The sequence below is a fragment of the Carlito syrichta genome, unplaced genomic scaffold (genome assembly GCF_000164805.1).
Source record: "Carlito syrichta isolate Samal-C Ts95f unplaced genomic scaffold, Tarsius_syrichta-2.0.1 Scaffold309642, whole genome shotgun sequence".
Taxonomy (NCBI): Eukaryota; Metazoa; Chordata; class Mammalia; order Primates; family Tarsiidae; genus Carlito; species Carlito syrichta.
The window spans coordinates 16059-38796 of NW_007253738.1; the positions used below are offsets into that span (position 1 = coordinate 16059).

The 22738-nt window shown below is 40.8% G+C and overlaps 1 protein-coding gene across 2 annotated transcripts in view; it reads left to right on the plus strand.

Moving 5' to 3' along the window:
* Positions 1-22738, plus strand: part of FAM120B (family with sequence similarity 120B) — an 86850-nt gene that overhangs the window by 9564 nt on the left and 54548 nt on the right. For both annotated transcript variants that reach the window (XM_008067480.2, XM_008067481.2), the window contains exons 2-4: positions 2347-3741; positions 8220-8400; positions 21009-21110. In XM_008067480.2, coding sequence (XP_008065671.1) covers positions 2368-3741; positions 8220-8400; positions 21009-21110 — 1657 coding nt within the window. In that variant the 5' untranslated portion in view covers positions 2347-2367. The remainder of the gene's footprint in view (positions 1-2346; positions 3742-8219; positions 8401-21008; positions 21111-22738) is intronic.

Consider the following 22738-nt stretch of genomic DNA (forward strand, 5'->3'; position numbering starts at 1 on the left):
TACCACTCCCGGCTAATTTTTGATTTATTGTAGAGATGAGGGCTCACCAAGTTGCCCAGGTGGGTCTCAAACCCGTGAGCTCAGGCAATCCACTTACCTCAGCCTCCCAAAGTCGCGGGATTACAGGCTGAGCCACCGAGCCCGACTTGTCCACCCAATTTTTGCAAAATATTGTCAGTATTAATGAGTATTAGCCAGGTACCTTTAAATTCCACTGTTAGAGGCTAGTGCCCATTAAAAATTAGTAAATTCTTTTTTCTGTGTCAGCCAGACTGAAGTTCAGTGGTACAATCACAACTCATCCTTTACCTCCTAGGCTCAGGCAATCCTCCTGCCTCAGCCTCCTGAGTAAGTGGGACCCCACCATGCCTGGCTAATTTTATTTTATTTTTTGTAGAGATGAGTTTTTGCTATGTGGCTCAGGCTGGTCTCTAACTCCTGGGCTCAAGCCATCCTCTCACCTCAGCCGTCCAAAGTGCTGGAATTATAGGTGTAAGCCACTGACCCCAACCAAAATAATAATAATAATCGTAATAATAATAAACAATAAAAGGTAGTCTTGTGAGGATGTCTCTTCTCAACCTTATAATTTATTTACAAGCTCTTCATTTGTAAAATAGACCTGATCATTTTTACCTGTCAGAGTTGTTTTAAAGGTTAAAGCTTCTATATGTTAAATGCCCAGTCTGTCTGTTAGCTGGTGAGTACACTGTGATATGAAAGATGTTGTGATGATGTGCCTAGTCAGCTCATGACTGCTGTCCTCAGTTCTAATTCTAAGAGAGGCATCATTTGTTTTATGTTGTTATTTGCATATTAAGAATTTTTTGTTGTGTTTTATCAGACTACAAAGCACTGGTGACTCTTTAAGAAAACTATAGTGGGGGGGGGAAGGTCATTAAGATTAAAAATGTGGCCGGGCGTAGTGGCTCGCCTCTGGAGTCCAAGCACTTTGGGAGGCCAAGATGGGAGGATAGCTTGAGGACAGGAGTTTGAGACTGTGAGCTATGATTGCGCCACTGCATTCCAGCTCATGAGACAGAACAAGACCCTGTCTTTAAAAAAAAAAAAAAAGATTGAAAGAGTCATCATAGAACTTTTTCTGACTACTGGTGGACATTATTGCCTACTTGAAAATGCCTTTTACATCTTATATATATGGACATCTTATTATATAAAGTGTTTTGCTTATATCTTTTCCACATTCTGAATTCTTACCTGTGAACTACTTTATACCTCTTTTTAAATTTTAGAATGCGCAGTTTTCCATTCAAAGTCAGTCAGTTGCTGTCTCAAATATTACACCATTTGGCATGTCACTTTTTTTTTTTTTTTTTTTTTGAGTTGGAGTCTCACTCTGTCACCGAGGCTGGAGTGCAGTGGCATGCTGATGGCCACCGCAGCCTCAACCTACTGGACTCAGGTGATCCTTTACCTCAGCCTTCCAAGTGATTGAACTACAGGCATGTACCACCATGCCCGGCTAATTCTTTGATTTATTGTAGAGCTGAGGACTCACCAAGTTGCCCAGGCTGGCCTTGAGCCCATGGGCTCAGGCAATCCTCTCACCTCAGCCTCCCAAAGTGCTGAGATTATAGGCATGAGCCACCATATCCAGCAGCATGTAGCTTTTTGAACGCCTTTATTGAGGTGTATATGGAACATGTTTGCAGCATACATTTTGGTAAGATTTAACATACATGGTCACCTGTGAAACCATCATCACCAAGTAGCACACATATCTGTTATCCTTGAAAGAGTTCCCAGTATGCCCTCTCTTCCATCTGCCCTCATCCCAGGCAACCACTGATTTGCTTTCTGTCATTACAGGAGCTTAGCTCTCAGTGAATTAGAATTTATATAAGAAGAATTATAGCATGTGCTCTCTTTTTTTTGTTGTTGTTTTTGGTCTGGCTTCTTTTACTCAGAGAAATTATTTTTAGAATTATTCATGTGTGTTTCAGTTTATGTTTTAAATTGTTAACAATAACTTCTATTTTAGTTCCTAGATGAGAAATACTACTACTTTGAAAACTATTAACCGCTTTCTGAGTTTGTTTGAAAAATACCTTGATTAATAGCCTTAGTGACAGTCTTAAAAGACTGCTACACTCTTGACCTTGTGAAAGTCCAACTCAAGTAACTCTGGGAACTGCCTGAGAACTTAGGTAAAGTTTCTCATGTGTTTTAATTGAAAACTCCATAGACTCCTAACCACCATATCATGTTACCTCAAAGACAAGAGTTTTTGGAACTAGTGAATATTAAATATTGTATTGTGTTTGCTTTGAAAGGTGCCATATGTCCAGTGTAATGCCATAATTACTAATTTATTTTTCTCTCCAGATCCTTTCCAAGAGTTCAGTTATGGGTGTGAGAGGTTTGCAAGGGTTTGTGGGAAGTACCTGCCCACATATATGCACAGTGGTGAATTTCAGAGAGCTGGCAGAGCACCACCGCAGCAAGCACCCTGGGAGCACTCCTACCATTGTGGTGGATGCCATGTGCTGCCTCCGGTACTGGTATACTCCAGAATCTTGGATCTGCGGTGGCCAATGGCGAGAATACTTTTCTGCCTTGCAAGATTTTGTTAGAACTTTTACAGCTGTTGGCATCAAATTGGTATTCTTCTTTGATGGCATGGTGGAGCAAGACAAGAGAGATGAATGGGTGAAACGAAGACTCAAGAACAACAGGGAGATATCCAGGATTTTTCATTACGTCAAGTCCCACAAGGAGCAGCCAGGCAGAAACATGTTCTTCATCCCCTCAGGGCTAGCCATATTTACACGATTTGCTCTAAAGACGCTGGGTCAGGAAACCTTCTGTTCATTACAAGAGGCTGACTATGAGGTGGCTTCCTATGGTCTCCAGCATAACTGCCTTGGGATTCTTGGGGAAGACACTGATTACTTAATCTATGACACTTGTCCCTACTTTTCAATTAGTGAGCTCTGCTTGGATAGTCTGGACACTGTCATGCTCTGTAGAGAGAAACTCTGTGAGAGTTTGAGTCTCAACGTGGCAGACCTTCCTCTTCTGGCCTGCCTACTTGGCAATGACATAATCCCAGAGGGCATGTTTGAAAGTTTTCGATACAAATGCTTGTCTTCCTACACCTCTGCAAAAGAGAACTTTGACAAAAAAGGTAACATTATATTAGCTGTATCAGATCATATATCTAAAGTTCTTCACTTGTATCAAGGTGAGAAAAAATTAGAAGAGATACTACCTTTGGGACCAAACAAAGCTCTTTTTCATAAAGGAATGGCATCATATCTTTTACCAGGACAGAAATCTCCATGGTTTTTCCAAAAACTCAAGGATGTGATAGCTTTGGACAAGGAGCCAATACCCATAAATTCAGACCCTGAATCCAGGCAGGTTCCCGTGTATACAGACCCTGAATCCAGGCAAGATGTTCCCATGTGTACAGACCCTGAATCCAGGCAAGATGTTCCCATGTGTACAGACCCTGAATGCAGACAAGAAGTTCCCATGTGTACAGACCCCGAATCCAGACAAGAAGTTCCCATGGGTACAGACCCCGAATCTAAGAAGGAAGTTCCCATTTGTATACTTCCAGAAATCAAGCAGCAGTTACCTATAGCAACAGACCCTGAAGTTAAGCTAGAAGCCCCTGTACATCTAAACCCTGAAATTAAACAAGAAGACCCCATGAATATGGACCCTGAAATAAAGCAACAAGGAACCATGGTTTCAGACACTGAAATCTTAAAGGTATGTGGATGTGCCTAATCAAATCTAATATGTTATGACTGAAAATTTTATTAGTGAATGTCTGTAGACTACCTTCAATGGTTAAGGCACTGTGGGAGGACACAGGATAGGAACTTATGAGTCTAGTTAGGACATCATGGATGAGAAAACCCACATTATAACCTGAGTTTGATATGTCACATGAATATTACAGAAAAGAGGAATTTGAGGAAGAGAGAAAATTGTGGGTTAGAGTATTGGGAGAAGCTTCCCACAAAGGTGGAACTGGAGGCAGACCTCAGTGGCGGCCAAATTTGCTTTGAATAGGCAAAGGCTGCGGGTTGTGGGAGCACTAAGGTGTATATAGTGTTTGGGGTCTGTGTCATGTGGGGCGCAGGTGAAACAGTCAGGCTGGAGCCTAGGATTGAGGGAAGAAGCAAGGAGAAAAAAATTGGAAAAGGTAGACTATCAGCCAGATCCCAGAGGTCTCTGATTGCCACGTCAGAAATTTACACTTTATTCTGAAAGTTTTATGGAGCTTCTGAAGATTTTTCATGGGGAGCCTCTATTAAGTACCTGTTGTGTATGAGATTCTGTGCTAGGCATACTATGTATCTTTTCTCCTTCGATCATCTCAACAGCCCTGTAAGATAGGTTTATCCTTGTTTTACACGTGAGGTCCATGTCGATGTTAATGTCTCAAAGGCATCTCAACAAGTTTGAAAGCAAACTTATGCTCTAACCCACACACCGTTTGTTGTTCCAGCATTGTGAGTGTTGCCATCTTTCAGCAAGCACTGGATAGGTCTCTAAGGAAGCCACCTGCTCCTAGGTTGATGCAGAGCTCCGGTCTAGGTGGTAGTTGAGAACTGTGTGGATGATGCCTGGAGAGCAGTAGTGTTAGCCTGCCAGCCAGGGCTCTTCCTGGAGCATAGGCCTGTGTCACCTGCCACCTGCGATCCTCTCTGCTTGTTTCTCTTTTGATCTGGTCCCTTTCCACTTCCTGACTCTTACTTCATCTCCCGTTTGTGTATGGTCTTGCATATATTCTCACTGGGCTCAGAGTATGTCCATGAAGGCTCATCTTTGTGGACGCTGGCTGACAAATCACCCACTGACCAGACCATCCCTTGGCCTTCACCGTGAATTAGCATCCTGGACATCTCACCCAAATTCATCCAATGGTCTGGCAGATGACTTCAGACCACAAAGGGCATCATGTGTATTATTAAAGAATTCAGGACTTGCATACTCACTTTAGGAGGCATTGTATGTTTTTAAATAGAGGTGTGGTGCGATCAGATACTTGTCTTTTGAGACATTACACTATAGAGAATGGATTTAAAGTGACTTGCAGAAATTCAGATGAAAGCAAAAGAGCTAAATTTAGCAGTGGAAATAGAGAAGAAATAAATTCAATAAATGTTTCAAGAGTGAAATTAGCAACAGTTAAGTCTTGCTGTGGAGGTGACGTTCCTTCTTGAGCACTTGAGATAGTAGATACTATTAGCTAAGTTAAGAGAAGGAAAGGTTTCACAGGGCCAGGAATTAACTGGGTTCTGTTTCAGATGAGTTGAGTAGATGGCACCTTTGACATGTTCTTGTAGTGAAGTATGGGTCTGAATTTCCATTACTGGCAAGAGGCAGACTTTGAGAAGTCATCCTATTTCACACATACAGTAGAAAATGATTTGGAATGAAGATAAGAAACAATGCACTAAGAGATCTGGAGTGGCCAGAGGAAGGAGAATAAGGAGAGAAGCAGCCAACAAATGCCCGAGGAGGCAGATTTCCAGGATGAGAAGAGATATGCTTGGGAGTGTCACAAGCTGCAGAGGTAAAGAAGTAGGGCAGGACTAAACATAGTCAGTTGGGTTTGGTCATTAAGAGTTTTGATGACCTTGGAGGGTTGTTGCAACAAAGCTGAGGTTGGAGGCAAGAAGGCAGGGTGTAGGAGCGGAGGAGACTGCTGGTGAAGGCAGGGTCAAGGAGAGCCTCGTGGCCTGTCTGCAACAGGAAGGGAGGTGTGGTGCAAAGTGGTGGGTCATGTGTTGTTCAGATTATAAACTTGATGGTTCTTTGAAAACAATTTTGAAGTTTCTTACATTTTTCCTTTAACAATTTTTTTGCAGTGTAGTCTAACCCTTTGTAATAGGCAACTACAATTCATACACATGTGTATGTTTGTTTTTTTTTATTTTGAGGATGTGGGGTACAATTCAGGATTAGGTATACAAGTGGTCATTGTATAGGTAAAGTTTGAGCCTCCCTTTGGTTCCCACTTCACCTGGTTTGAGATCAGGTACCCTTACTGATATTATGTGTTCCCATGGCAGTTTCTGGCTACTACCAATTCCTTTCTTATAGTATTATGGTAAATGTTCAGGGTCTGCTTATGAGTAAGAACATGTGGTACTCAGTTCTTTGTTTCTGAAAACATGTGTCTATATATATGTGTATATATTCCCCCCCCTCCCTGGTTTTCTGGGGTTTATTGGGGGCCAGGAGGCCCAACATGTATATTTTTAGCAGACATGGTCACCCTAGAATCCTCAGGTGGGGAGGCTGTGGTGCCACAGCAGTTAGTTACATCGAGCCTCCACAGCCACAAATCTGCGCTTCCTACATGTAGCATTCTGGAAAAGCAGTTCAATTAGTGAGCAAACTGCATGGTTCACTTTAGGGCTAGATAAACTAAATTAATTTTGCTTTAGAGTTTTTGGATTAAGTGAATATATTAAGCTTTTTGCATGTATAGAATGCTATATATCTGCATTTAAGGGCAGAGATAAAAGCACTTACTTAGATGATAATGATCTAATCAATTAAAATTATAATTGTAGAGAATGTAAGTGAACACCTTTGTATATCCTTTGTGTCTCAAATTCTGTATAGTTGCCATAATTAAAGATTTCTTGGTAAATATATTATAATTTTCAAATAAGTTTTAAAAAAATATCAACTCCTGAAATAAAAAAGAACTAGAAGTGGAAGAGGGACTGGAAAATAAAATTGGAAGTGATGCAGTCCTAAAAGGATCATCAGATATTTAACTTGAACATTTCTTATAGATTGTGTATCAAAAGGGCCCATAGAAGTCTAGATCATTTCTAAAAATCTTCAGTTGGTTAAGAGCATCAAGTTAGTACTCTGTGACTCTATGATTTCACTAATTATTTTACAAAAATTTTTAACCTTACCTTAAAGCTACTAGCAGGTCTGCCTTGGTTTGAAGAAATTCTAGCAATGAAATAGACATTTTGTCCTATTTCTAGGTTCTAAAGTGAGTATTGAGTAGTCTTATGATAACCTTATAAAACACTCTTTGTCAGTAAGCTGCATGCTCATATAATCCTCACAACAGTCCTGTGAGTTGGACACTTCATATAAGAAGAAAGTGAAGAACAATTAAGACTCAAGTCTATAATAATGAATTAACATAACTAGGGCTGCTTAAGTAGATATAAATGAGACACACGGTGATTCACAGTTTCTGAAATTCTAAGTTTTCCTAACATCACATTTTAAATACCTTTAGTGGATGACTACTTGGGTTCAAAATTTGAATGGTAATCTTGATGAACTATTCTCACGGTAATAAGAATGATCTTTGCAGGAAAATAAACAGCCTACATATAGGCTATTATAGACCTTCTGATTTAACAAAAAAGTGGAATTAATTTAAATCATATGTCTCATCATCTACCTTGGGCCAGCACTGTCTTGACATAGCAGAGGAGAAACAGCTGTGCCTGGTGCATAGTTTTCACTCAGTGAACAATTATTGAACAAATGAATGAATGAATGCAGTACAGCTTCCAGTACCAAGCAGTGTATTGTTTAATAGCGTAATATTTAAGATAGCTGTACTACAGTGAAAATGTGAATTGGTCCCCATAAGGCAAAGCAGAGATTGGTTCTGGAGAAGGTGACATGTTAGGTGAATCTTTAAGAAAAGAGGATTGTGAAGTGGGAGTCTGGGAAAGAGTGGAAGGGAAGATATTCCAGATGGGGTGATTTTTTATGGAGGACAAGTAATGGTGGGAGAGGATGGAGGATTCTTGAGGAACAATGAAGATGTTCCATTGAAGCTAGATTCTGACAGTTTCTGTGAGGGTGAGATGGTGCATAAGGTTGGAAAGGATATTGAAGTCTTATAGTAGGAACCTGAATATTATGATAAAGAACTTGAATGTTATGGTAGCCAGTCACATGTTTTGTTTTGAAGAGGGTAGCAACTGGACTTGTTGCCAAAGAGACACTATGGTGGTGGTGTGAAGGATAGGTTGGAAATGGGAGAGACGGGCTAGGGGGTTAGTAAGCCTTTTATAGCAACACTGAAAACATAAGTGCCAGCTTGATGTCATGAGCTTGAGCATCAGTTATTCCATTTCTGAGGGCTTAAAAAACTGGCATATGATAAAAGGTATTGATTTTTTCTATTTGACGTTTATCATTCTGTTTTCAAGGATAAATCAGTGTTTTAAAATTTTGAGCAGGTTGCCAGAACACATCATTTCCAGGCAGAAACTTACCTGGTGTACAACATCATGAGCAGTGGAGAGATTGAGTGCAGCAACACCCTGGAAGACGAACTGGACCAGGCCCTGCCCAGCCAGGCCTTCATCTATCGGCCTGTTCGACAGCGTGTGTACTCACTTTTGTTGGAGGACTGTAAAGGTGAGAGTTGGTTTTGTGTCTCTTAGTAGTGGTCTACTTGGAGTTGAATTCTGAGATGCTGGCCAAATGAAGTATAGTGCATTCTTTCAGAACATGGAGATCATTATATAGGGTTTTGTTTCTCTGTCTGATCTGTAATTGAGTATACCACCAACATCTGTAAAAAATTAAGTATAAATATTATGGGGCATCTATATCTAATTAGCAGACAGTTGATCGGTATTCATTAAAAGAAGAATGCATTATTTCTATAAAATGTCATATTTGCATGCCTTAAAAGAATTTATGCTTTTTAAAAACGTGAAAACTCCCTCCTCCTGTAGGAGTGTAGGGTATGCTTATTATTAGAAGAAAGCAATGCCTGCTCAGTCTTCCTTCAAAATGTGATTTTCATAAAATAATTTTTTTTAATCTAGCGTATCATGTTTTTAATATAAAAATTTTCCTTTAGAGTTTTTGCAGTTTTTTTCCTCCAATCTATACTTCCATGAATATTTAGCAACAAGAGTCAAGAGAGGACCATCAATGACGAGAGCAAAAAAAAAAAAAAAAAAAGGGTAGGCTTTTAACACCAAGTGTAAAGTTAATCAGATCCCTATAACTCACTATTAGAAATAGTTTGGGGAGAATCAGGAGTGTAGAAAAACACTTCCTACTAGAAACCAGCAATGCTTAATGCATTTAGTTACTTCTTAGGTTAGGTGCTTGCTCATCTTAGAGACCTTAAAGAGGTGCTTTATGATCTGAGTTGAGAATGCTTTGATAAGAAATATGATCTAGTACTTTATTGCTTGGAAGAGAGATGGGAGGAATAGGATGCCAATGAAAGGGTGTCTGTGGTCTGTTTGCCTCAAAACCATTATTTTCAAGCATGTCAATATTATTACTCTGTTATTCCAGAAAGTAAACATATCCATACATCTAAAAGTGGTGATAGAATCACCTGATTAAAGCATCATCATTATTATTTTGGGAGCCACTGGAGATTAGTAGGGTTCTTTGGATTTGGTTTTCATTAGATTCCTGTAGTACCACCTAGCATGATCTGCCTTCTTCCATATATGCTGCAAGAAGACAGACATGTACATGCCCTACAGAAGAAGACGTGAGAAAGATGTTGATTAAACAACAAAAACAGAAGCGTCTGTATCATAGACTCTGACACAAATGTTATTTCAATACTTTTTTTCTATTTCTTTTTCTTATGAGACTACCTACACTTTTTCTTAACATGAGTGTTTGCACATTGACTCTAATGATTAAAAAAAATCTTCCTCGTGAAAACATTTTTACATTATAGAATAATAACTTGGAATTATTTTCAGACTATTCATTAAATGAGATTAAACTATTTAAACTTTATATGTAAATTTCAAACCTTGTTAATGTAATTTATTTACAGCCATATAGATAACTTTATTAGATAACCACATAAGCAGGAAAAACTATACAACTTGAACTTGTCTTCATAAGTGATCTTTACTTCCTTTATACCTTTATTTAGTTTCTTATTTAGTTCGTTCCTACCCCATTGACTCTTTGGCTTTCTACATGACGTTTACATTATTGGGATATGAAAATAAAATGCTGCTATTGCTGATTTATTTATGGTGGTAATAATGAAGGGTATTCTATGTTATTTGCTTCTCCTAATTTATTATCCCATGTGTACTTGAAAATAGTATATATTCTACAGTTGTTAAGTATAATGTTCTGTAAATACTAATAGTGCTAATAGGATTATTCAAGTCTTTTTTTTTTTTTGAGTTGGAGCCTCACTCTGTCGCCCAGACTGGAGGGCAGTGGCCACTCCCGGCCACCGCAGCCTTGACCTGCTGCGCTCCGGCGATCCTTCTGCCTCAGCCTTCCAAGTAGCTGGAATTGCAGGCATGCGCTACCACGCCCAGCTGATTTTTTGATTTATTGTAAAGATGAGGTCTCACTGCCCAGGCGGGTCTCAAACCCGCGAGCTCAGGCAATCCACTTACCTCAGCTTCCCAAAGGCGCGGGATTACAGGCTGAGCCACTGAGCCCGGCTTGTTTAAGTCTTTTACTGACTTTCTACTTGTTAAAATCTCTAGATCTTATGGATTTGTTTATTCATTCCTTCAGTTCTGGTCATTTTTGCTTCGGGTATTTTGAAGCTCTATTGTTAGGTGCATATACATTGAGGATTGTTATGTTTCTTAATGAATTGATCTTGTTAACATGAGATTTTACTTTCTAAAATTTGGTAATACTCCTTGTCCTTGGCTTTGTTATATATTAATATATGCACTCCAGTTTTCTCATTGTTAATGTTTGCATGGTAATTTTTTCTATACTTTTAAACTACTTCTTTACATTTAAAGTACGTATTCAATCTAACAATATCTATCTTTTGATTGGAGTGTTTAGACGATTTACATTTATTATAATTATTGACATAATTGGGCTTACGTCTTCCATTTTACTCTTTGCTCTATATTTTTCCTCTTATTTTTTCCCTTTACTGACTTCTTTGGGATTAATTGAATAATTTTTAGTATTTTATTTATATATTCATCTTTTAAGTGGTTGGCCTGAGGTTTATAAATATATATCTTTAACATCACAATTTACCATCACATAGTATAGCACATTATTTGTAATATAAAAACCTTATAACAGTGTATTTTCATTCTCCCCCACAATTTTGCTATCATTGTTTTGTCTCCTGTATGTATTTTTAAACTTTTAAGTTTAAAATAATTACAGACCACAGGGAGTTGCAAAAATAGTACATAAATTTTCATGTACCTTTCACCTAGCTTCCTCCAAAGGTGACATTTTATATAACTGTAGTATAATATCAAAGCAAGGAAATTTTTTTTTATGATGTTATGGGTTTTTTTTGTTTTGTTTTGTTTTCATTTTAAACATATTTTTTATTTTAAAATTGTGGGGTACAGTTAAGGGTTAAGTTTACAAATATGCATCATTCAGGCACCCTTGTTGATAAGGGATATCTGCCCATCCCCAGACAGATATTTACTACTGTTAGTCCCACCTCCCATCCCCTCCCTACCCCCCCATAGTTTTCCACACAGTCAGTCCTTTTCTTATAGTATTATGATAGATATTCAAGGTCCACTATATGAGTGAGAACATGTGATAATCTGATCTTTGTTTCTGTGAGAGATCACTCAGTATTATAGACTCTAGTTTCATCCAGTTTGCTGCGAAATTCATGATTTTGTTCTTTTTTATGGCTGCATAGTATTCCATCATGTATATGTACCACATTTTTTTAATCCAGTCCACTCTTGATGGACAGTGTGGTTGGTTCTAGGTCCTTGCTATTGTGAACAATGCTGTGATAAACATATGTGTACAGGTAACTTTTTTATAGAGTGATTTGAGTTCTTCAGGGTATATTCCCGGTAGGGGGATTGCGGGATCATATGGGAGGTCGATATTTAGAGCTTTTAGGAATCGCCACACTGCTTTCCACAGAGGTTGCAGTAGTTTACACTCCCACCAACAGTGTAGAAATGTTCCCTTTTCACCACATCCTCTCCAGCATCTGTTATTTTCTGAGTTATTGATAATGGCCATTCTGACTGGAGTTAGGTGGTATCTCAGTGTAGTTTTGATTTGCATCTCCTTAATGATTAGTGAGGTTGAACATTTCTTCCTGTTGGCCGCTTGGATGTCTTCCTTTGAGAAGTGTCTGTTCATATCTTTTGCCCACTTTGTAATGGGGTTGTTTGTTTTTTTCTTTTCAGCACATTTGAGTTCCTTGTAGATCCAAGATGTTAGGCCTTTGTCAGACCTGGAATTGGCAAATATTTTCCCAGTCTGTGGGCTGTCTCCCTGCTCTCTTGATGGTTTCTTTGGCTTTGCAGAAGCTTATCAGTTTAATGAGGTCCCACTTGTCTATCTTATCTCTTATGGCCCTGGGTATTGCTCAGGAATTGGATGCCAGTTCCACTTTCCATAAGGGTGTGTCCTGAATTTTCTAAGGTTCTTATGGTTTGAGGTTTTACATTTAGGTTTCTGATCCATTTAGTGTTAATTTTTGTGTATGTGGATAGATAGGGATCTTGTTTGAGTCTTCTGCATGTGGTCAGCCAGTTTTCCCAGCACCATTTACTGAATAGGTTCTCCTCTCCCCTGTGGTAGGTGGTGGGAACTTTGTCAAAGATGAGTTGGTTGAGAAATTGAAGTTTTGCTTCTGGATTCTCAATTCAAAGCAAGGAAATTAGCATCAGCACAACAATGTTAACTAGACTACAAACTAATTTTTTTTGGCCATTTTTTATATATATGCATTTGTATTTGTGTGTGTGTGTGTGTGTGTGTGTGTGTGTGTGTGTGTGTGTGTGTAGAGTTTTGTGCAGATTCCTGTAACCACCACTATCAAGATAAAGAGCTAGTTCATCACCACAAAGGAACTCCCTTGATGTGCCCCTTTGTCCTACCACTCTTTCTTCCCCCATCCCTGTCCTCTGGCAACTGCCCAATCTGTTCTTCATCTCTATATTTTTGTTCATTTTGAGAATGTTATATAATTGGAAGCATGTAATATGTAACATTTGGAAATTATGCATATTTTAAAACTCTAGAATACATTATTTTGAAATTTTTAGTTTAAAAACAGGGGTTGGTGAACTGTTTTTATGAAGGGGCCAGTTGATAATAAATATTGTAGGTTTTGAGGGCCCCCACAGTTTCTGTCACAACTACTCAACCCCACTATTGTAGCTCGAGAACAGCCATAGACAATATGTAAATGGATGAGTGTGGCTGTGTGCCAGTAAGCCTTTATTTAATTTTCCCATGGAACAAAACTTGAATTTGATACAGTATAACTTTCTTGAGTCACAAAACACTCTTATTTTGATTTTTTTCTCCCCAGCCATTTAAAAATATGAAAAGCTTTGTTAACTTTCAGGTTATAAGAAAATAAGCAGGCCAGATTTGGTCCATGGGCTGTAGTTTGCCAACTCCTACTTTAAATAGTCAACTATCTTTCATAGAAATTGAAAAATGAAAAAAGACTGTATATGTATCATTTCTAGTGCTCTTCATCCCTTTGTGTAGATCCACATTTCTGTCTAGTATTGTCTTCCTTCATTGAAAGAACCTACTTGGATATTTCTTGTGGTGCTTAATCTAAAATTTTCTGAGTTTTACTTTTCCCCCCAAAAGTGTCTTTATAGTCATGCATCACTTAATAATGGGGATACGTTCTGAGAAATACATCCTGAGACTATTTCGTTGTTGTGTTAACATCATAGAGTGTGCTTACACAAATCTAGGTGGCATAGTCTGCTACACACCATGGCTGTATGATACAGCCTGTAGCTCCTGGGCTACAAACCTGTACAGCAAGTTACTGTGCTGAATATTGTAGGCAATCATAATGCAATAGCAAGTATTTATGTATCTAAACACATCAAAACATGGGAAAGGTACAGTAAAAACACAGTATAAAAGATGAAAAACAGTCCACCTACGGAGTGCATGTGCCATGAGTGGTGCTTGCAGGACTGGGAGTTGCTCTGGATGTCAGTGAATGAGTGGTGAGTGAATGTGAAGGCTATTATTCTGTAGGCTTCTTTTCTGTTTTTAAAGCTTTTATTTTATTTTTTACTTCTTAGACTTTTTTGTTAAAAACTCAGACACAAACATACACATTAGCCCAGGCCTACATGGGTCAGATCATCAAGGCATCTGGGTGATGCAGATGTCCACCCCTCACCCACATGTTATCATGCAGTGCATGACTGTATTTCATCTTTACTTTTGGGTTACAGTTTGCTGGATATAGAATTTTAGGCACTTTTTTTGTTCAGCACTTTCAAGATGCCAGTGTGTGTTCTGGCTTGTGTTGTTCTCATGAGATGACAGCGGTCTTTCTTATTGTTGCTCCCCATATGTAATATGGATTTTTTTTTTCTTCTAGCTGTCTTTAAGATATTTCTCTTGGTTGCTGGTTTTTAGCAATGTGGTTAAGATGAGTTCTGGAATGGCATACCCTGTTTTCCCACATGGGATTCTTGAGCTTCATGGATCTGTGGGTTTATGTTTCCTATCATATTTGCAAAAAAGCGAGTATTATGTCATCCAGTTGTTCCCATCTCAGTCTCTCCGCCTCTTCCTCTGGGTCGTTTATTGATTTTTCCTCCTAAGGGGTGCACATAGTTTGCTCACTTTCAAGTCTAGTATTTTTTAATTGCATGCTAGAACATTTTGGAAGCTCTGAAGAGTATTGAGTTTCATTATGTCAAGCAGTTAATTTACCTAATCCTTGCAAGCCTTACCTTTAAACTTTATTAGGGTGAGTCTATTGTAATTTTTACTCTAGAGCTAGCACAACCATACTTCTAGGGTAAGGCCTTTCCGGGCCATTCCTCGAGTGCCCAACTTCATGTTGGCTAGCAGGAACTCTACTGTCTTCAAGCCCCGTGCAAGCTTCAGTGACTGCTTGGCCTCCAGGACCTGCTTTTGCCAGCTTGTCTGAGCCTTGCCTTTTACACCGACAGCTCCGTTGTCAGCCCAGAGTTTCCAGGGCAGTTGCTCCCTGTGCATCACCCTGCTCTCGTGCTCTGCCCTGCAGATCCTGGACTATATCTAGTCTCTGACCTCTCATCTCAGGGACTATCTCCTCTGGGCAGAATGTCGGAATGATAGAGAGTTGCTTCCTTTCCCTCTGGGATCACAGCCCAGTACTCCCCATTGTCTGGATCGTAAATGCAATGGCTAGAAAGTTTGTCCAGTTCCAGTGTTGATGGTAGAAAGACCAGTCGGGCTCTGCATGCCCTGCTGAGCCCACACCCACCCCCACTGTCCTCTAGTCAGGGACTCTGCCTGCCCCGTTGCATCCATCCCCACTGTCCTCTAGCTTCACAGGTGTTGATGAAGTCAAGTGCTAGAGTGATTTGTGCTCCTTTTTGGGGACTTTTTTTCTCGGAAGTTTTCATAGAATGCCTCGGATTCAATGATATAAAATATGCACAGGAGCAGTACCAGCCAACACTCCCTAAGCAGGTGTTCTCTGAGATCTGAGTGTGAGTGTCCAGACCAGTTATCTACCATACACTCCCAATTAGGAACTGTGAAGGGGGCTTTGATGAAGGGAAGAGAGAGGTAGAGGACTCAGATTCAGGGGGTGGGACCTTGATGAAGAAAAGGAGGAAACGGGGAACTTCTCTATAAAACAGTTGAGAAATGAAGCGGAGGGATGTTCCCATAATGTAGAACCAAAAGACCAAAACAGAACTTGAAACATGAAAGACTATCAATCCAGGAAGCCCAGCATGCATTTCACAGCAGTTCTAACAACAGAATATAGAGAAGAGGTTTGCTACACATAGAGGATTAAGAGAGCTACATATGGCAGAGTGGTCAAAACAGGAGGTAACCTGAAATCACTCCCAGTCCTCTGCCTACTTCTGAACTCATACTCATTCTTGCTTTGGATTCCTCTGTCTCTGTTTTTCAGTCTCCCTAATGATAAACTTAGCATAAATCACTTTATAAGGTTATGAAACCTTATACATTTTGGGAAATAGAAGAGGCTCAGGAAGTTGCAGAAGATGGAATCTCTTCTGTCGTCCTCCTTGAGGTCTCAGAAGCTCACGGATGAAGAACAGCCATATCCATGCTGCAGCCTTTCAGCTAAAGTCGGTGCCCAGTGCCTTTTTCCTTCTCTCCTGTTTCACCCATGGATGTTTTGGGAGCCCCTGGAGACTCTGGGAATGTTGGTGGTATTGTGACAGGGATAGCTATCACCTTCTGGGTCAGCACAATGGGTTTAATACCACTGCTGCAGCGCTCCTAGGGGTCATCAGCTTATTCATATTCTAAACATCGACTTTTTTTTTTTTTTCAAATATGTGTACAAAAAAGAATCTGTTAGGGGTTTTCTCTGTTTTTTGAGGGCTAGTGACACATAATTATAGATTAAACCGGCAGTTTTAAAAAAAATGACAGAACCACAAGGACAAATATTTTTAAAAGCCTGAAGAACTGTTATCAAATAATTCCAAATAATGAAGAAGTTAAAACTAGCATTACTGCTCCTCATTCTCTTGCTCCCTGCCAGGTCACCCCATCCACTCCTGGACCCTACCTGGCCAGTCCATGTGTTCTCCCAGTGGTATCAGAGAGCGCAGCCCTTTGGGAGCCCCGAGTTGACATGATCCAGGCTGAGTTTTATGAGAGAGGCTGGAAGTATAGACAGTTTTACAGTTTTGCTCCCAGGAAAAGCAAATCTTAGTTGTATATAGACGATTTTTACAAAGCAGTCTCATGTGTCTATATTTTGGGAAGAACAAAAGAACAAGCTTGATGAAAATCGAAAATTCCAGTGATAAAATCAACCTTTTCAGAATCGCCAGACTCAATTTTCTCTTCTTTTTCTTGACATGTAGAAGATTATTTCATTATAATTCAGACAAACCAAATTATTATAGACATTTCTGACATGATTTCATAGTCCATGTCAGATTAAAACTTCTGGAATTATGTGATGCCCCAGAGAATGGTCTAAACTCTAGGATTCTTCAGTAAAATACATTTGTTTTTTATTTTAAGAGTAATGCTTTGTATCTGCCTCTGATTTTTGAAAGGAGCTCTAAGGATTTGTAACTGTGTCTATAAGAGTGATAATTGGGACCAAAATGAAAAATGATGTCATCTGAATATTTAGGCTTGGATAAAGATATTGTCCAGACCGTGAAACTTATGCTTTGTTGTAAGTGTTGATGTTTCTGGCACATGTGTGCTAGCATTTTATCCTGTTTTGACAGATAGAAACAAAGGCATGTGGAGGGTCTTAAGTCCCACAGTGAGTTACGGAAGGAAATTAGGGCTCAGAGGAAGCTGGAAGACACTATGGTTTCCCAGATAAAACTCTTTTACCTATATTCCCACCTCAGAAAATATTAGTGTTTACTATCCCTTACTATCCTTTTCTGCTCATTACCCAATTCTTTTCCAGCATCTTTCCCTGGAATTTACCACAGTTTCAGATGAAATTTCACTTAGGCAGTGAAAAAATCAAATCAGCAGATCTAATTTAACTTTTATCCTCTGGCTAAATTTTATATGTGAAGTTTTTTATATTCAAGGCTCTGCATGATAGAGCTGTCAGTCCTGAATTCGAAGCCATGTGACTCAAGTTTGCACCGTGACCCTATTGTGGGATTGATGAAGTCCTCACTTTAACAATCAGAAGCTCCAGTTCTATCATTAATTGAGAAATGCCTTGTAATTAACATAGGCATTAGTCCTAGTTGGTCTAAGTTATGAAGAGGGAAACTTGGTGTTTGTGCTGATCTGCACCTTGCTTTGCCGGCTGATTCTGTGTGGCGTTACAGTTTCATAGGACCTGCTGAACTATCATTACAGGCAGAAAATATTAGTGTTTAATATCCCTTTCTGTTTATTACCCAATTCTTTTCCTGCATCTGGTGCTTTTCTGGTTTGTAACCTGTAGCTAACTACCCTGTGTGGCTTTTCTCTTGGAATATTTATCTAAAAAATGATTTTTCTGTATCATAATAAGAATGGAAATAGTAGAACATCTCCTTGGTGTTTTTGAATAAAGGACACCATTGCCCATCATGGAACTGTCTTTTATTTTCTCTGTAAAAGTTATTTAGAGTTAAAACTCTTTGGGAAGCCATCCCTCAACCTCCATGTTGTGAACAGTTTTAGATGCAAGGTAATCACTTCTACATTTGATGGTATAAAATAAAGTATTGTAAATATTTTAGTGATTTCCCAAGAAGACAATTGGCAATGTTCTTATCCAGTGAGTTACTAAAACCTGGTAAGTTTCATCTTTTGCCATGAGAGACTGTATTCCTTCCTGAAATGCAGTTTTGGACACCATTCTTCAATTTACTATTTTTTAATGCAATGAAAACCTAGTCAAAGAGGATTAGATAGAAAGTGGGTATTGGTTTTGTTTTTTTGCTTACTTTTGTTTCTTTAACTATAGGAATACTCAGATTTTTAGGGTAAGTGGAGTATGGTCATTGAACTCCATTCATGAGCATCTGGTTTGGCATTGAGCAAGAGATGGAGGGAAGGTTTGCTGTTAGGAGCTTCCTGCTGGGGTGGCTGGCTTGTGAGTGATCAGGACCCTAGCCAGAGTATTTTGGTGGGATGTGCAGGAAGGACATTGTCTTCGAGGAGCTGCTCCCTGAGCTGAGACATAAAGGGAAAGTGGTAATCAACCAAGTGAAGGCCAAGGAAGGTGGACCTCCACAGAGGAAGGGAGGGTGAGAAAAGAGAGTTCTAGCCCCAAGGAGTACCATGTCCAGACATGGAGACAAGAGAAGGCATAGTGAGTGTGCAGACCCCGAGGCTGTTCAGCGTGACTGGACGTGGCATGTGAGCAGAGCCTTCATCCTTGTGGGTACAGTCCAGCACCAGCACCCCGGAACTGCAGTCTAGCCAGGCACTACTGACAGGGGCTCTTGCGGGATGGGGGCTGACTTGTGCTTTCACACAGCCTGTGACATCCCAGAACTCTAGAGCCTAGCCAGGCACTGACAGTGTCTCGGGGGCGGGGGCGGGGGGCTGACCTGTGCTTTTGCACAGCCTATGACACTCTGGAACTGTGGAGCCTAGCCAGGCCCTGACGGGGAGAGGACTGACCTGCACTTTCACACAGCTTACGATACCCAGAACTCCAGAGCCTAGCCAGGTACTGACAGGGGCTGGGGGAGGCGAGGACCTGACCTGCACTTTCACACAGCCTGCGACCTCTGGGAGGTTCCACTGCAGCTCCCTGTGAGAGCTGCTGTATAGGGGATACTGTGGAGGCAGCAAGGCCACAGACTCAGGTCTGCACCTGTGTGGGGACCCTAACCAGGGAGCAACCTGGTCAGGTTTTTATTTTATTTTATTTAATTTATTTATTTATTCAGAATCAGAGTCTCACTCTGTTGCCCAGATTGGAGTTCAGTGGCATGCTCACGGCCACCCCAGCATCAACCTGCTGTGCTCCGGCAATCCTTCTGCCTCAGCCTTCCAAGTAGCCAGAACTACAGGCACGCACTACCAAGCCAAATTGCCCGGGATGGTCTTGAACCCGCAGGCTCAGAGAGTCCACTCGCCTCAGCCTCCCAAAGTGCTGGGATTACAGGCTAAGCCACCAAGCCCAGCCAGGTTTTTGTTTTAAATCAAACAATCCCAAAAGCACTGCCTAAATAAGAAAAAACAAAAATCCTCCATTTATGGTGAGGAATGTTTTGGATTGGGCAAGACTGAAGATGGGTCATGACTGTCAAAATACAGCCATGCCCAAGCTCAGACCATGCCAGGTGAGACCAGGCTGGGTAAGGGGCAGAGAGTACCCTTCACAAACCTGGGCACTTCTTTGGAGTGCAGGTGAGAGAGGCACAGCCAGCCACACTGTGGTTTGGATGTCAGGAGACAGGAGGTTCCATCACTGAGGCAGGGAGTGTGATGGGAACAGACATCTGCAGGGAAGATGGTGGATTCCCTCAGTAGGTAGAGTGGAATCCTGGAGGGAAGATGGTGGGTCCAGCCTCAGTGTGCTGCATCTTGGGCACCTCAGCCAAAGGGTCTACAGTGGGTGGGAGAAGTTCTAGAGAGAGGCAAGCCCAGTACAGTCCCAGGTCTCCTACCTACTAGACACACAATGATGTTCTGCCTCTCCCAGCCTTTTGATCCTTTTTTCATCTGCAGAGCTGTGGCTTGTGGCTTGGATGGGGAACAGCAGTGGCTGTGCCCTGGCAGGGTGGGCTGGAGAAAGACCAGCCTAGGGATGACGAGGTATAGAGGAGCCTGGTGATAAGGAGGGCCTGATGCAGAGTGCACTCAGGAGGGACTGAGCAGGCACTTGCCGCTGGCCTGAGTGCTGTCTTGGTGGAGAGGTGTGGGCACAAGCCAGGTACGGGGAGCTCCCTCAAGGCAGTTCTGAAGGCAGGAAGGCAGCAACAGAGGCGGCAGAGCCAGGTGGCTCCAGGAGGGTGGAATCCAGGGGTCCTGTGGACTAGGAGAGGAAGCGGGCATGGAAAAAGGCGGCAGTCCAGGCAGGTACCACAGAGAACACAGAGGCTCCTGTGCTTGTTGGCTTCAAGATGAGACATGAGGACACTGAGTAAGAGAGCCTCCTCTCGCATGAGCTCTGCTAAGCAAGGTAAAAGAATTGATCTTCTCAGATTATTAACCCAACATGCAGAGATGCCTTTGTTCTAAGTTATTTCTTCCAGCTTTTCAAATAATCTAATGTAGTAATAGTTTTGGTAGTTGCTTAAAACAGTGAGTTCAAGACCAGGAAGCATTAAGTGCTTTCTGGACCAGTGTGAGAGTGGGAGGATGGGAGGAAGGACATTGTGAAGGTCATCAAGGTGGTAAACTCTGTGTTCCCATTTCATTGTTTATTGACCCAGATTATCCTGAGGTTTTTGTCAGTTCCAGAGAAATGCATGGATTTTCCTCAGATTGGAGGGTAGGAAACCAATTGTAGGGGACTAGGGTTTGAGAACTCACTGTGCTTAAGGACTTTGAGTTGGCCCACCTGGGCAGAGCTGGGTCTGCAACACTGTGAGCCTGGGGACACATGCTCTTGCACATCTACTGACCCTGCTGTTTTTATTCAGATGGTGCCAGCACCTGTCCAGCTGTCAAGGAGTGGTTTGTATACCCTGGGAACCCGCTGAGGCACCCGGACCTCGTCAGGCCTCTACCGATGACTGTGCCAGGTATAGATAGTCTTTATTTAAATAAACTAACATTTTCATTGTGCAATAAAAGTCCAAGAGTGGGTCAATTATGGAAGCATCTTTTACCAGAACCACGCAAATACTAGTTTTCATTTGAAACCTTGGACCCAGGATGACTGTACCCATCTTATAAAGCCCTAAACTGACAGAAGGACAACACTCACAGATTCACCATGGACCAGTCTGCTATGCTGCTCTGCCTCTCTTCTCTGCCATCCTGCTCAGGGTTCTCAGCAGTGGGGAGAAGAGAGACGGTAGGGTGGTCATGGCAGGACCAATGCAGCTGTAGCCCCAGGGCCCGACATTTACTGTCACTCAGACGTCCACAGAGTTCAGCAGGACAGGTCCTTTTGTATGGGGAATAGGTTCTCGATGCTGTGCTTCAATCAACTTTAGTCTCTTCCACTACTGAATGTATGTTTTGAGGAGTCCTGGAACTGGAAAGGGGAGATTAAGGAGGATTGTTTTAACAGGAAAAATAAGTTTTCTTTTCATGGCAGTATCTTAAAACATAGGTGAGAAGGGAAACTAAAGACCACTTAAAAATTAACTGAAGTGAATACACAAAGCAGCCTTTCTTACTATGGGGTCTTTCTTAGTATCTGAAAAAAAGTAAAGAATTGACAACCACTGTGTCATGTTCCACACACAGCTAAAGAGGAGGAGGATGGCCCTTAGAGTTTATTTTTAGTGGCCGTTGTCATTGTTTCATAAAACAAATTTTTCTAAAGTTTTGATATTCCATTTTCATATGTGTTAAATTCTCTGGTGTCACTATTCTTTTCCATCACATGAGCCTGTAACTTACCAAATATGGATCTGAGTACACAAATGGCTTTTTAAAAAATAACTGGGAACCGGGCTCGGTAGCTCAGCCTGTAATCCCGTGCCTTTGGGAGGCTGAGGTGAGTGAATTGCCTGAGCCCGTGGGTTCGAGACCCACCTGGGCAGCAAGACCTCATCTCTACAATAAATCAAAAAAAATCAGCCGGGCATGGTAGCGCATGCCTATAATTCCAGCTACTTGGAAGGCTGAGACGGAAGGATCGCCAGAGCCCAGCAAGTTGAGGCTGTGGTGGCCAGGAGCGGCCACTGCACTCCAATCTGGGCGACAAAGTGAGACTTCAACTAAAAAAAAAATAAAAAAATAACTGGAATTGCATTGTGAGAGAAGTTGAGAAAAGTTTTTATTGGGAATGTTTCCTTATTCTGTTAATTAATAATAGATTCAAACCTAAAACAACTTATCACAAAAAAAAATACTTGAAATGCATTGGCATTTGTTTTTACAGCAAGAAGTATTTTTTTTTTGAAATTCCAATTTATTTTATATTATGTTTATATATTAAAAACACAAAAATTAGTTCAATATAAGTGGTTCAGACAAATTCTTTGACATAATGACTCAACCCATCCTTTAGGCACAGCATCTAAATGTTATTACTTGCAGAAAAGCAAAGTGAAACAAACAATAAATTATCTATCTCTTTCAATAATTTGGCTCACTCTCCAAATTCTCTAGTCTAATATCTCAGTACATTACGCTACACAGCATGTCCTTTTCCTATCTCATGTTTTTGAATTTTTATTATCGTGATTGTGAGCAA